This window comes from Numida meleagris, chromosome 14 (genome assembly GCF_002078875.1).
Source record: "Numida meleagris isolate 19003 breed g44 Domestic line chromosome 14, NumMel1.0, whole genome shotgun sequence".
NCBI lineage: Eukaryota > Metazoa > Chordata > Aves > Galliformes > Numididae > Numida > Numida meleagris.
The window spans coordinates 9,723,509-9,738,801 of NC_034422.1; the positions used below are offsets into that span (position 1 = coordinate 9,723,509).

Below are 15,293 nucleotides of genomic sequence, written 5' to 3' on the forward strand. Positions count from 1 at the left end.
CCGGCCCGGCCCGGCCCCGCCGCCACAATGCCCGCCCAGGGCTCCTCCGCGGGGCCCGGCTTCACCTCAGGGCGCTGCGGAGGGTGCCGGGCGCGCCTCACCCGTGGGCTGGGCTGAGGAGGGGTGCTGGTGTGTAGGGTCGATCTCAGTTGTGCCTCACGGGAGGAGGCACAGCATGTGTTATAACAAGGTGTGTGCAACATGAACACGTTTCAGGGTGCTGAGCAGCGCCTGATTTCAGAGCTGAAACTCGAAGAAAGGACCGCACCAAGCCAGGCTCGGCTGTCCTCAGCCTGCAGGTGCTGTGGGCAGAGCTGCTGCCTCTCGGTTCTGAGCACCATTGCCATGAGCTGATGCGTGTTTGGATGCACCAGGCTCGGTGAAGGAGAGCGTCCGGTGCTGATCAGCCTTTCCCTGAGCTGCACGGGGCGGGGATCTGGCCTAAACCAATAAAAAATACTCAGTAAAAGCTCAAAATATGTTAAGCCACATCCACTCCCCCCTAGCGTAGCTGTGAAGGGAGATGGAGCACAGCGTGCTGCCGTGCTGTCGGCCCTCAGCTCAGCCTGGTGCAGGGCCATGTGCCCTGTGCCTGAGGGACACTGGGCTGGGGCAGGAGGAGCGGGAGCCAGGTTGTCTGTTGTCACCTTGCTCGCGCAGGGTGGATGTGTCGGACAAACCCAAGGGCAGCGGCAATGACGTCTGTCTGCTTTTGGTGGCGCTGGAAACATGAGGAGTAGCTCCTGCCATCATCGGGGCACTGAGCTGGAGCTGAGTGCCCTATTTGTTTGTGGGGGGCTATGGGAAGAGCTCTGCCTGTGCCTGTGCTGGGGAAGCATGGTGCAGATGTGGTTGTCTCGCTGCAGAGCTGGCAAGCGGCTGCCTTGCACATGGGAGCTGCTGGACAGAGTGCCACCACCTCCCCCGAGCACTTGCACGTCCAGTTTCATAATCGGATTAAGGCAGTGGTATTAGAGAGGAGGGATGGGTCAGTGGGACAGGTTTACACTGGAGCTTACACAGAGGGGATTGAAGTATATTTTTTAACCCTGCTTGGCCTGACCTGTGGCGCGTTGCAGATGTGTCTTTGGAAGGAAACGCCCAGCAGGAAGATGGGGGGGAAAGTGGCACCAGGCAGCGATGCGATGCGCTGGGCGGGGGGGCTCACCTTGCGTTGCTGGGGGGAAAGCAGCCCCTGGTCCTGGGGGATGGGAGCCATCCGCCCCTCCCCCCGGGAGGCAGCCCTCGCTCAGGCCTTGCAGTAAATTTGCTCTAATTACAGCCTCCAGCAGTGGGAAACCTCACTTAGAGGAAAGGCTCCTCAGGGTGGGGGCGGGGGCTGCTTCCCAGCTTTCCCAGGCAGGCTCTGTTGTCTGAGGCCTCCGCTTCCCCTGTCGATGGGAGGCCCCTTATTCCTCTCCCCTCTCCAGCTTTGCTTCTCTCCCCCCCTTTAATTCTCCTCTCCTTTGAGGCTGGGATTTGGGAACAATGCCTTCCCTGCTCTTTGCCCCCCGGCTGGAGCCGCAGGCAAACAATCGGGGTCGCTGGATGTGGCGTGGGGAGGGGGGGTTCAGTGGGGCCTGAGGCTGGGCTGAGGGGCTCAGCCCGGCAGCACCTGCCCCAGGCTGGGGGTGCTTTAGTTGTGGAGTGGGGAATGGCAGCCGGTGCTGTGGGATGAGCCTGGTGCAGCAGCAGAAGCATAGTTTGCACACACCCTGTCTCCTTTGTGGGAGTGGGAAGTCTCGTCCTTATTCCCTCTGGATTTGGGAGGCCAGGTCTTTGTAAATATGTCAGTGATGCTTGTGACAAGAGCAATAATCTGATCGGAGCCCTTCTCTCTGCAGGTGGATGATGCGATGCTGATGTTTGACAAGACAACCAACCGACACCGAGGTGAGAGCGATCTTCTGGCCATAGGAGTGGGAACCAGGGAGGGTTCCCCTCCTGCCTTAGTAGGAAGGGGTTGGTATCCCAGCAGCAGGGCACGCGGGTCGCAGCTGCTCTTTATCTTGCCTCAAATCGCCCCATCCTTTTGCATCTGCATCCTTTACCAGCGTCCCTTGCAGCACAGAGAGCTTTTGTCCAGTGCATTTCCTGTGCTGTAAACTCGCAGAGTTGCAGATATGTGAGAGGAGGCAGCCCCCTCCCCTTCCCTCTTACCTCTGTGGCTCCAGCCCGCAGTGTGTGTCTTACCTTGTCCTGCGTAATCCGAGCTCCAGGAACGCTGACATGAGAGCCTTGAAGAGTGCCTGCCTCTCACCCCTTCCTCGGCATGGAGCCCGCTTGTGCTCCCAGGTCACCTTTTCTTACCCGAGTCCTGGTGGAGTCTGGTTACAGGATGGGAACAAGGCTGCAATATTTGCTGTGTCTGGACCCAACCCACCCATGGGTGTCCTTGTCTCTTATTCTTCAAGTGTGTCTTCAGACTGCCTTGGTGCATGGCAAGAGTTGATACCAGTACTGCACCAGCTCAGAGGTTTATTGACAACTTAATCTACAGACCTGGTCTTGGCACCTTCCAAATCGGGGCCAGCAGCAGCCCTGTGCTGGGCCATTGTCTGTGTAGTTTGAAGCACTTCCAAGCACCTCTGCCCCCAGATCAGCAAAAGGACACTTCATTTTGCTCCTGCTACACTTTGTGCAGAAACAGTGGGGTTTTTTTCGTTGGTGTTTTTTTGTTTTTTTGTTTTTGCTTTTTTCAAAAGCCATTAGATCTGTTCTGATTGCCTGCCTTAAGAAGTTGTTCCAGCTTCATCCTAAAAGGGAATAAATGGTGTAACCCCTGTTCCTCCGTGGGTACCTTCCAGTCAGTAGTTAACAAAAGAATTGTTGGTTATTTCAGAAGGAACGGGGAGAGCTGCATGCTGCCATGTCAGCAGCATGGGGTGCAGCAGGTCTGCCAGAGGTCTGGCTGGTCTCAGGGCTCATTTTGGCATCGGGATTTCACTCTTGAGTTCCTGAGACTCCCCACTCATGGATGCTGAGATGAATGGTCCATACCTACCGGTGCACAGACAGGAAGAGTTTATGGAGAGAGATCTCACATGTAATGTGGAAAAAGAAGTGGGGTTCAGAGTAGTGGATCCCCATCTGTTCTTATGTTAAAGCACCATGAAACAGACCAGTTCTGGAAAGTGGAAAGCTGTGCTTAATCCTGGCATGGTTGTATAGCAAATACAGAGATTCTCTAGCTTCAGTTTTTCAGAGAGAGCTACAGTCAGCTACACTTAGTCTGCCCACCCTAGCTGGTGTTTGCCAAAACTGTCAGCAGAGGGTTTGGTGAGGGAAAGGAGCTGCAGGCGTGGCCCAGGGATATGCCGTCCTGTCTTAGGACAGAGACTAAACTTACTTTGATGAAACTTTGCAAATCAGTTTGCTTGTGTGTTATCTGTGCAGCTCCGTCTTGCTCTGTACAACTGCATTGCTGATATTTGCTTGCTTCTACCAGGCTTTATGACTAATGGTTGAAGAGGAAACATGCAGGTTGTTACTGCTGGCGTGGTGCATTTAGCAAGGACAGGGATGTCCTGGCAAGCAGCTGTTCATTTCTTCAGCTCTCTTTGTGTGAGCGTCTGCCGGGATCCTCCCCAGCATTATCAGCCATGTGGTTTGTCTTGCAAATAGTAAAGTTAAAAAGCAAAACGAAACAAGACTTGGTTTTGAAAGCAGTTGGATTCAGAGAGGGTTGGGGGTACAAAAAGAGAAGGAAAGGGGAATCCATATGGGACGGTCTTGTTTTCTTCCACACAAAGGCAGGATTTGCTGGAGAGGGAAGAGGAGGGGACAGCCGTATTCAAGGGCTGATTGTACTGTCCATGAAGCCTGTGGCTCCTTCTCTTCTTCTACCAAGAAGGGAATGTAGGTAATGGGATCCAACTGTGTAGAGCTTTGGCCTGACCAAGAAGTTTTGCCTTTTCTTCAGGGTTTGGATTTGTCACATTTGAAAGTGAAGACATTGTGGAAAAAGTATGTGAAATCCACTTCCATGAGATAAACAACAAAATGGTGAGTGCCTGGGACAGGAACTGATACAGAGCTGGGCAGCAGCACAGGGACAATGTGTGAGGCGTTTTCTCTGCAGTGGGGAATTGATTCTTCTTCCCAATAGTCACTGCAGCCAGTCTGGGAAGGAAACATGCAGTGAACCAGCACAATAAAGAGCTGGCTTAGCTGCTAATAGGAATTGTACAGTTCTTGTAGGTTTTGAACTTACAGTGAAACCTCTTGGTGGCCTAGGAAGGGGCAGAACGTTACCTTTATTCAGAAGTGAGGAAAACGAGGCTTTGAGGCCCTTGTGCAGGGCTCAGTGTGGAGCATGGAAGGCAGGAGAAGAGTAGTGTCTGAGCTCCTCATTGTCTGTTGTGTCTGCAGAGCAAAGGGGAGGCTGGGGAAAGACAAGGGGATGGGGTGGTGGCAGTGGCTGGGGCTGTGGAGTGCCATCCCAGCAGCAGCCTGGCCAGCCCACAGCCTAGGATCTACATGCTCAGTGGGAATGCTCGGTGGCGGTCACAGCCAAGTCTGATCTTCACTTTCTTGTGGCAGGTGGAGTGCAAAAAAGCCCAGCCCAAGGAGGTGATGTCCCCAACGGGCTCAGCGCGAGGGCGGTCCCGAGTCATGCCTTACGGGATGGATGCCTTCATGCTCGGGATCGGCATGCTGGGTAAGCTTCAGGACGGATCTCGTCCCCAGCTCCCGGTCATGCCCGGCAGCAGCTTAGAGGTTTTATTCTGAGAGCGCTTCCTGGCGCGCTGAGCCGAGCAGGGCGGCCAAGGGCAGCTCTCCCTGGTGCGGGACTGGGGACGCTGGGAGCACCGGGACCCGTTTGTGATCACAACTTGCCCTCTGGTGGCACCTGGAGAAACTGCAAACTTGGCGCTGCTGTCCTGCGGCAGCCGGAGGAGCTGTCCGGGTGGAGCTGTGTGCTGGGACACCGACCCTCTGCAGCTCACTTCGTGTTCCTGCAGTGTGATAGCGTAACTCACTAATGGCCGTTGTGGAATAGGACACAATTACATAGATTATTCCACATTCGGTTCAGCTGTGCCCAAGTATCTTCTTCCTGCACTTCCGTAGGCTTTATGATGAATTAGTTCAGGTAATCACTGAACAGTACTCCCAAAAGGGAATATTTTCTCCCCAGTGTTTTCACTTGACTTACTGAAGGAAAACAAATCTCCAGCCCACGGTTTGGGGTTTTGCATTTTCCAAGCCATCTGAATTTTCAAGTAGCAAGACTCAAGCTGAGTCATTGCAAAGTCCACGGACCCATTTCTTGGGAGATCTCAAATATTAATCTCTGAGTCAGTGTCCTGTGTTCTCATAGGCCTTTAGGTGTGGATGGCTTCCTGGGAATGGGAGGCATTGTCCTCCTGCCCCGCACAAGGGAGAAGTACTCTGCCTGCATTTGCCTGGCGCCTCTAAGTGACTCAGAGCTACTCAGCCTTTCAAATGCTGCCACCTCCCTGATCTCCTGTTCCTAAATGCATCTGATGCATCAGAAAGCCTTAGTCTGCAGAGCTGTGAGCTTCCAAGAAGGAAGCCTCCATGTCCTTACATGTTCAGAGTGACGAAAAAATTTTATGGGCCTGTTAAAGCTCAGATTCGCATACGGTCTGCCTCAGCAGTTTCCTGAGTTTTCTGCTATTAGTCGTGTTTGTTCCTTCTAACACTGTCTTGCTGCTCGTGAGCAGCCAGGCAGAGGTCTCTGCAAGCTTGCAGTAACAGCACTTTTCTACTCCCCCAGGTTATCCAGGCTTCCAAGCTGCCACCTATGCGAGTCGAAGTTACACTGGCATTGCACCTGGTTACACTTACCAGTTCCCTGGTGAGTGGTGCTCCCTGCTCGGTTTTTTGGTCTGCCTGCAGATGATGGGGCTCCCTGGCATGATCCATGACCCAGGCTCTGCCCCTTTTACCCTTTTCCCTGTTTGGTCTTTGTTTAAATTGGAGACGGATGTGGAAGGGGGAGGGGAAAAGCCCTGGAATAGGTGGGAGCAGCCTGTCCTTCATTAGGATTACCCTCACACCCCAGTGACAGGAAAGGCCCTAGGCTGCTCTGATGCCCTTCATGTTAGCCTCCTCTGTAGGGCTGCTGCTGTTACACAGGAGGGCCCCCGCAGCTCTGCCTGTCTTGCTGCCTTTATGTGTGTCTGTCTCTCTTTAACAGAGTTGCCACTGCTCTGAAAATAACGCAGGAGTTTAAAGTGTAGCTTTCCGTGGGCTTGGGATCTGCTTGGCACCTAAAATAGAGGTGTCTGCAATGCTGTAGTTGCTTTCTGAACAGCGTCTGGGCCACTTATAGCCCCTGGAAAACATCTGCTGGGGCGGTGGGCTGCAGGCCCCCTGTGTACTGGGTGGTATCAGACTCCCGGCCCCGCCATGTGCTCCAAGCATGGACCCTGTAATCAATGGCTGGAACCTGCTGTGCCACAGCTGCTCCGAGCTGAATGGGGCCTCTTCTCCCTCCCCCTCCTCTGTGGTCCTGGGGATTGAGGCAGAGCACACTCAGAAAAAAGACCATCTCACTGTTTTCTAGAGAAGTGGCAACTCTGAGCATCCCTTCCTTACCTCACCTCTCAAATTAATGGTTTGTATATGAAGTCTTGGTGTTAGGGGCTGGGAATGGGTAGTTGTCTCTTCGCCTGAGGTGAGCCCAGGCTGTCTGTGGCTGAAAGTTGCTGTTGCCTCCTAGCTGTCTGGAAGCTCTGTGAGTCCAGTTTATGGGTCTCGATCATTGTGGCTTGGAGTGTCTCATTATAAAAACCGTGCCCAGCTGAGGCTGGCACACACTGAGCATCTACTTCCATTGCAGCTGAGAGGTCAGATCTGATGAGCTGTGGAGCAGTGCTCCAGGGCAGGCCTGAGGCTGCTGAGCTGGGCCACAGGTAAAACTTGTGCTTGCCCTGCCTTGCCAGATTTGTTCTAAGGATAAATAGATCCTTAAAGCCTCTGGGGCAGGAGTCCAGCACCTTTCAGCACCGGTTATAAATTAGTTTAGAGGTGGCACTGCCTGGTTGCAGCTTGGCTGCAGGCTGCTCCTCCAGCAACCCTGGCTGCCATCTGTCCGCGGGGCCTCCCTCGGGGCATTTGACAAGTTCCTAAGCTGTCTTGCATTTCATTTTTAGAGTTCCGTGTAGAGCGGACCCCTCTCCCGAGTGCCCCCGTCCTCCCTGAGCTCACAGGTCAGTCCCACTCATTTCCTAAACTCACAAGCTGGGAGAAGGGGGCTTTGGGCTGTTCCAGTGACATTGCTGCTCTGCAGCCTGGCACAGTTAGACTGGAAACGTTCCGTATTTCCTCTTCTGTCTGTACAAGCTCCATTGAAAGCTGGGGCTGGAAAGGTGGAGAGGGAATCAGAGCCCTGGGCATTGCCTCTGGGAAGGGCAGTGCAGGTCATACCAAGTAAAGGCATGTAATTCCTATGTGGCATTTCCTGCTGCTTGCCTCATTTTTAGCTCCTTGCCCTGGGCTGGGTGTAAACTAGAGCTGGAAAAGTCCAGAGGGCAGGGTGACTTCTTAAAGGTCTACAAATGACCTTAACCTGATCTGCTGTAAGGACAAGTACTGGACTGCTGGGAGGGGGGAGAAGGTGTGGGGGACTCCTGGTCACTCTAATCCCATTTCCCTGTGCAGGATACGTAAGGTCTCACAGTGCCTGTAGGGTACTGTGGAATGAAATGGAAACAGAGGGCTGTTCTCCAGGGACTAGTCCTGACTCAATGTCCTCACAGTGTAAATACCCTCTGGATCCTCAGCCCCTGGACTGTGTACAGTGTTTTCTCTCTGGGTGATGCTCCTTCTGTTGACTCTCCCTCCCATGGCCATGTTTTCCCCAGCCTTGTTGTGTCCATGATATTTGTTGTAGAAGAGCAGCTTTGTGTAGCATCCTGCTCCCCATGTGCCATCTCATTTCCATAGTGTTCCTCCTCTCCAGCGCTTCCTTGCCCCCACCTGTTTCAGGGTGTGAATCTCTCCGCAACGAGGGTGTGGAAAAGCTTCTTGAGAAGCAATCCTGGATTTGTCAGTACAAACAGGGTTGAAATCACTTTCTGTGGCACAAAACCATGTCAGTCCTCAGGGAGTCTGCTAAGGTTGGCAGCCACCAATGAACAAATTGCCCTGAGGGAGGTAGGGAGAGATTAAATCCTAGCTCTCTTAATAAAACACTTCCCTGATAACATGTATGCAACTGCATAAGCACCTGACCCCTAACTCTAAGCCTTTTGGCTGCCAAGCAAAGGAGAGCTAGGTCCAGTGTGTATTTACATGCATGATTTTTTCAGCAAACCCCGTAACATTTGCAGAGGAACACTGATGACTTGCCAAAAGTGCTTTCCCCTCCAGGCAGGATTGTGCCACTCCTTGTGGAGGTGATTGCTTGGGGCCTGCTGTCACTGGCAGCCAGGGTGTACCAGGGCTCTGTACAACAAGAAGTTATTAATGCCGCTCTCCTGGCTGGGTGCCATGGCAGCTTACAGTCCTGAGTGCCTTACTGAAGTACCAGCTGGGGATTGTGGCATTCTTCCCTTGCCATTATGCTTACCTACTGCTAAGCAGCCACTGTGCAGCCTCTTGGCTGGGTTGAGAGCTGCAGTTCCCATGTATAGGCTGGAGCTGGTCCCACAAAGTGCAGGGCCCCCTCCGTTCCTACAAAGGCCCCGCGAGCTTGAGGGCACTTGTGCCTTGGAGTGAGTGAGTGCTTGTGCTTGATGTCTGTGGGTTTGGCAAGTGGGACTGAGCTGAGGGGATGGCACAAGCAGGGATGATTGCTCCAGTGTGCAGGGAGATAGCGTGCAGGTGCTTTGTCATCACAACACAAACCTGATTTTCTGTAGACAGACTACAAAAGCAAGAAGGAGTTTCCCTGGAAAAAGAACCAGAATCTGTGAGAAGACCTGGCCTCCATTCTCATTAAAACCATATTAATTCAGTTGTGTGTTAGGGCCTTGAAGCAATGGTGGGGCAGAAGGGCGCCCGCCAGCGGCCTTTCCTCCTCAGAACTGCATCTCTGGTGGTGGTGCAGAGTTGCAACACACTTACATTGGCCCAGGGCCTGGAGTGAGCAGCAAACCCAGATAGAAGCCCCATATGACGTTTGCTTGAAGCAGACTGGTGCCTGCTACTAAATATTCCCTTATAAGCTAGTCTGGATTTCAGCCTTAACACAATCGATTTGTTCTGACCTCTTTTTATGGTACTCTAAACAGAATCACAGCGAATTTCACATTCAAGCATGAAATGCTGACCCAGTCATTTTAAGGGCAAAGAGAAACACACTGCTAGATGCCTCCTGCCCTGAGGGCTGGTTGCCTCTGGCAGTAGAGTTGGGAATTAGAACTGCTACGTATAAATTAAGACTTACTGTTTTAATTAAGCCATTTCTAGATTCTGCTCCCTAGGTATATGCTTCCTCTGTTCCACAGTGAGCAGCAAGGGGTTGTGCAGTTCAGGAGGAAAGCCGAGTCGAGAGGATGGTGCATCTTGACCAGAGAAATAGGTAGAAAGATTCTATTAACATAATAGTATCAAAGGAAAGAGGGGAGGGCATTGTGCCTCAGGACACTGAGCTGGTAGCTACTGTCCCTGTGCTACTGGTTTTCTCCACATTTATAGCCTAAGCCTGGATCTATAGCTTCAGATTTAAGTGCACCTTGCAAGCTAAGGAGCTACAGATACATCTGAAATTGCTCTCTCTGGTTCAGCTCTTTACATCACGCCCTCGGCTGCTCCAGCAGGTGGGGTTAGCAGAGCACAGCTAGCATCCCCCTCCAGGACATTCACTGTGCAAATACCAACAAATACGAGGCTGTGTGCTCCCGTGTTCTCATCCATGGATGTCCTGTGTGATGCACTAGGCTGGTGTATCTTTGTGCCCCCGGTATTTCACAAGCAGGAAACAAAGGCTCCTGTTGAGGAATTCACCATGTAACCTCAGTGCCCCTGAGATGCCTGTTCCTTCCTTTCCAGCAATCCCCCTCACTGCGTATGGACCAATGGCAGCAGCAGCGGCTGCAGCAGCTGTGGTGCGAGGGACAGGTAACTGCCACTTTCCTCCCTGGTGTGGTGTCCTGCCACGGAGGTTTGCGACGGGCTGTGGGGGGTGGGGGGGTGGGACGGGGTTGCACTTTTGGGATTTTCACTGTGTAGTTTTGCTGCCTCCTGTAGGTTCCACCCCCAGTCGCACCGGTGGATTTCTGGGCACCACCAGCCCTGGGCCGATGGCAGAGCTTTATGGAGCTGCCAACCAGGACTCAGGGGTCAGCAGTTACATCAGCGCTGCCAGTCCTGCTCCAAGCACTGGCTTCGGCCACAGCCTAGGGGTGAGTGTTCCTTGTTGGGCTCTGCACAGGGGAAGGGACTGCATCTCCATGTGGCAATGGAGGCAAGCAGCATTGGGCAGCCTGCTTTCTGGTTAAGAGCTGCCACCTGCCGAGCCCCAGGCTGCACACTGCTGGTGCAGGATGCAGCAGTTCACCTGGAGCCTGCCTCCCTGGTCTCCACTGGCTCTACTCAGCCTGGTCAAGGTCCTGATCTCCAGACCTTTCCCTGGTCTGGCCCAGATGTTCCATGGGCCCATGGTGACACATGAGCTCATCTTGGCCCTGACACAGTTTCCTTCAGGTTGCTGGGGCTTTCTGTACCTACAATCTCCAACTGGAGCCGGCTTTCCTAGCATCCGGGCCATGACTGAATTTGTTTTGGTAGTAATTTTCCTTGTTTTTCTTGCTTAACAGTGAGTTTTAACTCCTTCCATGCAGGGTCCCTTGATTGCAACAGCTTTTACCAATGGGTATCACTGAAGCTGGGGACCAAGGAGGCAGGAGGTAAGACAGCTTCAAACAGGAGCAGGTAGTGGGAGAAGTGACATTCTGAGCTGGCCCCTGTGTTTGGGCTCCCAGCAAGAACTGTGGAGGCTGCTGGGAGGCTCACTGCCTCAGCCCAGCCTGTACAAAGAGTCCTGTGGCCAGCTGAGGGCTCTGTTCCACACCAGAGGCTTGGCAGGTTGCTTCCTGCCTCCTGCTGTCTGGGCCAGGATTGTTGTGGAGAGATTGCTTAGTGTCTGGGTGCAAAGGGGAAGGAAATGAGAGCACTGACAGAAAGAGGAAAGATCTTTGGGGTTGGCCGGAATCGTGGCCCAGAGGTGATCCTGGAGCAAGCCTGGCTCATCTGTGTGGCTGGGGGGAGCTCCGCTGCATGGCTGCCTCACCACTGCCTGCAGAACAGGATTTCTCCTCTCCTGTCTAGGAGAAGAAGGGTGGGGGGATCTGAGTTTTATCAGTTTGTTGCTGGTGCTTAGCTGAGCTTTAAGAGGGGTGGTCTCTGCTTTGCAAACATGGCTGATGTTCACTGGCTTAAAAAGAAAAAAGCTTCAAAAAAGAGAGCAAAAACTTGCAGGGAAGGCCCAACGGCAGCCTGAGCTGAGTTGAGTGCTGGAGAAATGGTGAGACCCTGCTTTGTAGCAGCCTCCCTGAAACCAAGAGTGCCACAGGTCGGGGCAGGCCAGCTGCAAAGCACGTGGAACCCTGTTTCCTGGGCCTGCACTTTGCCTTAAAGATGGGAGCATCTCTGCTATGCCCTGCGCCGTGCCAGCAGGGTGCAGAGCAAGTCAGTGCTCGGCAAGTCCGGATATTGAGTATTGCTGTCACGTAACACTGGAAGAAAGCCCCAAGAGAAAAGCAGTTGGGTGTTGTAGATCCTGCCCCTTCTTCCCCTGCTGTGTCTCGCAGATTCCCCAGTGACCTAACCGAGGACAGCGGCTGGAGGGTCTGGTGAGCCTCGGGGGATGAGCCACGGTTCCCTTCTTCTTGAATCAAACTGCACACCTGCCGGCTGGCTGCCAGGCTCCTGCCGCCCTGCCCTGATCTCTCCCTTTGACCAGACCACACTGGACTGAACCCGAGGAGATCATCTCGCTTTCTTACTAACCGCCGACGGTTTACGCTTCCCCCCTCCCTGCCCCCCGCCCACCGGTTCTTCTTTTATTTATTTTATTAGCTGTTAGTTTTATTTTTTTATTTTATTTTTTTATCTTTTTTTGGGGGGGGGGCTTCCCCCCTTCTTTTTGTTGTTTGCTCTTTCCCGAGCTAGTAGACATATTTTATGAATTGGCTTTGTGATTGTGTTAGGTAGTTTTTATTGAGGAGTATTTTTATTTGGCTTTGAAACTGTTTTGAATATTTTCAACTCTGTTGTTGTTGTCGTCAGTGTTTTTAAAGCACGGTATGTAACGAGAATGCAGTTCTGAAGGAAAGAAAGAGACGCAGAGAGAGCAAAGGCTGAGAGGAACTGATGTATTTCTATTTTTTTTAAAGAAACTGTTTTTAATTGTTTCTGTTTTGTAAATGTGAGGCTTTGAAAAGTGTGAAACTCCAAGGATCCGAGAACGTTGGACATCACTATGGAACAAAACAAATGTATATTTTGCTAAGTGAAAAACACTATCTTACAGCTGAAAGAATTTTTGTTTTCCTAGGTTTAGTTTTACGTGGGATTTTCTTTTTCCTCCTGTATAATATGTAAATATCGCGAGCTGAACCTGGCTGCCACGCGCAGCCTGGCTCCGAGGAGCAGCTCCAGGTCCTGGACTTGGCGCCGCAGTGTGAGCAATACTCTCCAGCAGAATCCTGACAGGACTCCGTTCTTTTTTTGTACACCTTTTACTGTAAGATTTTAAGACCTCTGATGAGATGGAAGGGGGGGGTGGGGGCGGGGTGAAACGTACCGGCCATCGGCTGCGTTGCTGAGCGGGTTAAAGCTGCTTCCAATCGCTCAATGTACAGACTCCATCACTGGGCTCCGTAGTGCCAGCGTCTGGTTTGGCTTTAGGTAAAGGGCTTCACCGCCACCGTTTGTCTTGGTTACTTTGAAAGGAATCCACTCTCCAAACGCTATCGCTTGCGTCAAGATTGCCTGGGAAAGGGGATCCTCCTCCGGAGGCGAGGGTGTTGGAAGGGGAGGCAGCCGGGGCCGGGGGGAGGCGGGGTGGTCGTTGTGTAAGGGCAGGGTGCTGGGCTGGGGAGTCGTTAGCGGGGAGAAAAGCATTAGGGTGGTGATTTGGGGGCGGGTTAAGGGCTTCTCAGGGATTATACGAAATATAGAATCGCAGCTTCCCATTTGCTTTACTCTGTGTTCTGAAGACTGTGGGAATTTGTCTGTTGTGCTGTGCGGAGGTGATCTGGTCCCTTCTCCAGAACCTGCAGGACTTCCCCTGGCACGATCCAGGCCCCTGCTGGGGAGCGCTGTGCCAGGGGAAGCCTCCAGCAGGAGCACACGGGGCAGGTTTGGGTCTGGATTTCAGTGAACCAAAGACCTTGTTAAGGGGGGTGATTGAGCCTTTCATTAAGATGCAGCCAAACTCTTTTCCCAGGGAAATAACAGCTTCATCTTAAGTTTTAAAAATCATTCCCTCTCTTCCCCCAAACTGAGCCCTTGTAAGGGAGAGGGGCATTTGAAAAAGGACTGAGAGGGCCGTCGTGCCCCCAGGGCTCTTCTCTTCCATCCCTCCCCCTGTGTGCCGGAGCTTTTCCTGACCTGGGTGATACGTTTGGAGAGTTCTGTTTAGGTAAGAGGGTACTTAACAGATTAGTACTGAAAACACAAAGCAATAATTTTTGTTACTGAGACAAGAGTCTGTATGTCTGTTTTTTTAAATATTTCCTAATGAAAGAAGAGCTGCATTTTATTGGGTTTATTTTTATTCTATATACTTCAAATTTGGGTCTGCGGACAGCGCTTTCCTCCCTCTTGGTATACGCGCTGAACTGCTTCTGTGCCCCCTCCAGACATCCCAGGCCAGCTGTGCTGCCGCTGGGCTGTGAGTCACTCGCTGGCCAGTGCTGCCACTGCCTGGAGGCTGGGGCTCCGCTTTCAGGGTGGGCATTTTTTTTAAAAAATAAAAAAAGAAATAAAGCTGTGTTTTTAAGCCAGTAAGTTATTACACTCCAATGTTTGTTCTCTCCACACCTGTAACCCTTTTTTTCCAGATTTCAGTTTTAAATTCCTAATAAATTATTTGAAAACTGTCCTCTGTCGTTACTTGGGTGCGGGGGGATTTTCACACGGGGGGGGGGGAAACTGCAGGTGAGCTTGGGCCTGGCAGGAGCCGCGTGCTGCTGTCGGGATGAAAGCCCCAGGGCTCTGGCTGTGTGTTCTACTCCCTGACTTTGGCGGTGGTCCAGTTTCTAATGCGAGGTGGATCTGCATTTAATACAGCTTGTGTCTCTCCTTTGCGTTACAGAGGTTTTGTACAGATATTCATAGCTGCAAGGAAGGATCGTGTGGTGCGCAGAAGGTTGGCTCTTCAGATTCATGGGCTGTGCTGAACCAAGGAGGTTAGACTTAAGAAGGAAAAATGGAGAGATAGGAGGAAGATTCCATAATAGATAACACTACAAGAGAAAGGTAACTTCCAACAGTGTAAATAAAACAAGATGGAGAATCCAGTGCAGCAGGTTGTCCTCACAGAGAATTAATTCTTAAAAATAACTTAAGGCTCAAGCCAGTGACTTCAGGAACTGGTTGTACACTGGGATGGCCTCAGAAGCATGCAGAGCAATGCAGCTTTGTGCACTGTGCTGGCGGGGGAAGCAGAAATAGCTTTGGTGGAGAAATCTTTACACTTCTGGGAGATTTCTCATAAGACAATCTGCTGCTTCTCACGTGCCCGCTTTCTCATGCTGAGTGATCCCCTCGTTTAAATCCCAGATACGATAGTGTTTTTGATTTGTGACTTAACAAGGCCAAGGTATTGGAGGTTTTCTCGGCAACATCCATAATAAATTAAACGCTGAGAAATGGGGAAGAAGGAACCACAGAGTCCTGAGGTTCATCGATAAAAGAACAGAGAAATAAAATATTTAGAAAGTGTAAGGGTGCCCAAAGTAGCAAAGGAGAAAAAAAACCACTTAGATATTGAAGGGAAAATCAGCAGCTTGATCCCTGGCAAAAGATCCAACTTGTTCTTTTCCCAAGTAAACTGAGGCACCGGTGCCTTTACATCCGTCTTTAATGTTTGCTCAATGTGCTCACTGTTTGGACATGGGAATCTAGAGCCTGTAACCCAGCACCTGTTTGGCCTTAGCTAATCTGTGAGTGGGGGATCCCAGAGACTCAGGGAGCTTGTGAGAGGTGGTGATGGCTCTGGCTGCTCAGCAGCACGTCCGGCTTACGGAGCTGTCCCGTGGGTCTGTCAGCACCGGATCCTGTGCACACCCCGACAGGTTCAGCCACTCTGAAGGGGAAGATGTTGCCACCATCGCTTACAGAAAGATGCATTTGAACTTGCTGAAGGGTGC

The 15,293-nt window shown here is 51.9% G+C and overlaps 1 protein-coding gene across 1 annotated transcript in view; it reads left to right on the forward strand.

Moving 5' to 3' along the window:
- The window catches only part of MSI1 (musashi RNA binding protein 1), a 28,355-nt gene extending 14,430 nt beyond the window's left edge, over positions 1 to 13,925 (forward strand). The window contains exons 6-14 of the mRNA XM_021413074.1: positions 1,845 to 1,893; positions 3,923 to 4,005; positions 4,543 to 4,660; positions 5,744 to 5,824; positions 7,125 to 7,181; positions 9,967 to 10,035; positions 10,165 to 10,319; positions 10,758 to 10,823; positions 11,727 to 13,925. Of these exons, the coding sequence (XP_021268749.1) occupies positions 1,845 to 1,893; positions 3,923 to 4,005; positions 4,543 to 4,660; positions 5,744 to 5,824; positions 7,125 to 7,181; positions 9,967 to 10,035; positions 10,165 to 10,319; positions 10,758 to 10,799 (654 nt within the window). The 3' untranslated portion in view covers positions 10,800 to 10,823; positions 11,727 to 13,925. The remainder of the gene's footprint in view (positions 1 to 1,844; positions 1,894 to 3,922; positions 4,006 to 4,542; positions 4,661 to 5,743; positions 5,825 to 7,124; positions 7,182 to 9,966; positions 10,036 to 10,164; positions 10,320 to 10,757; positions 10,824 to 11,726) is intronic.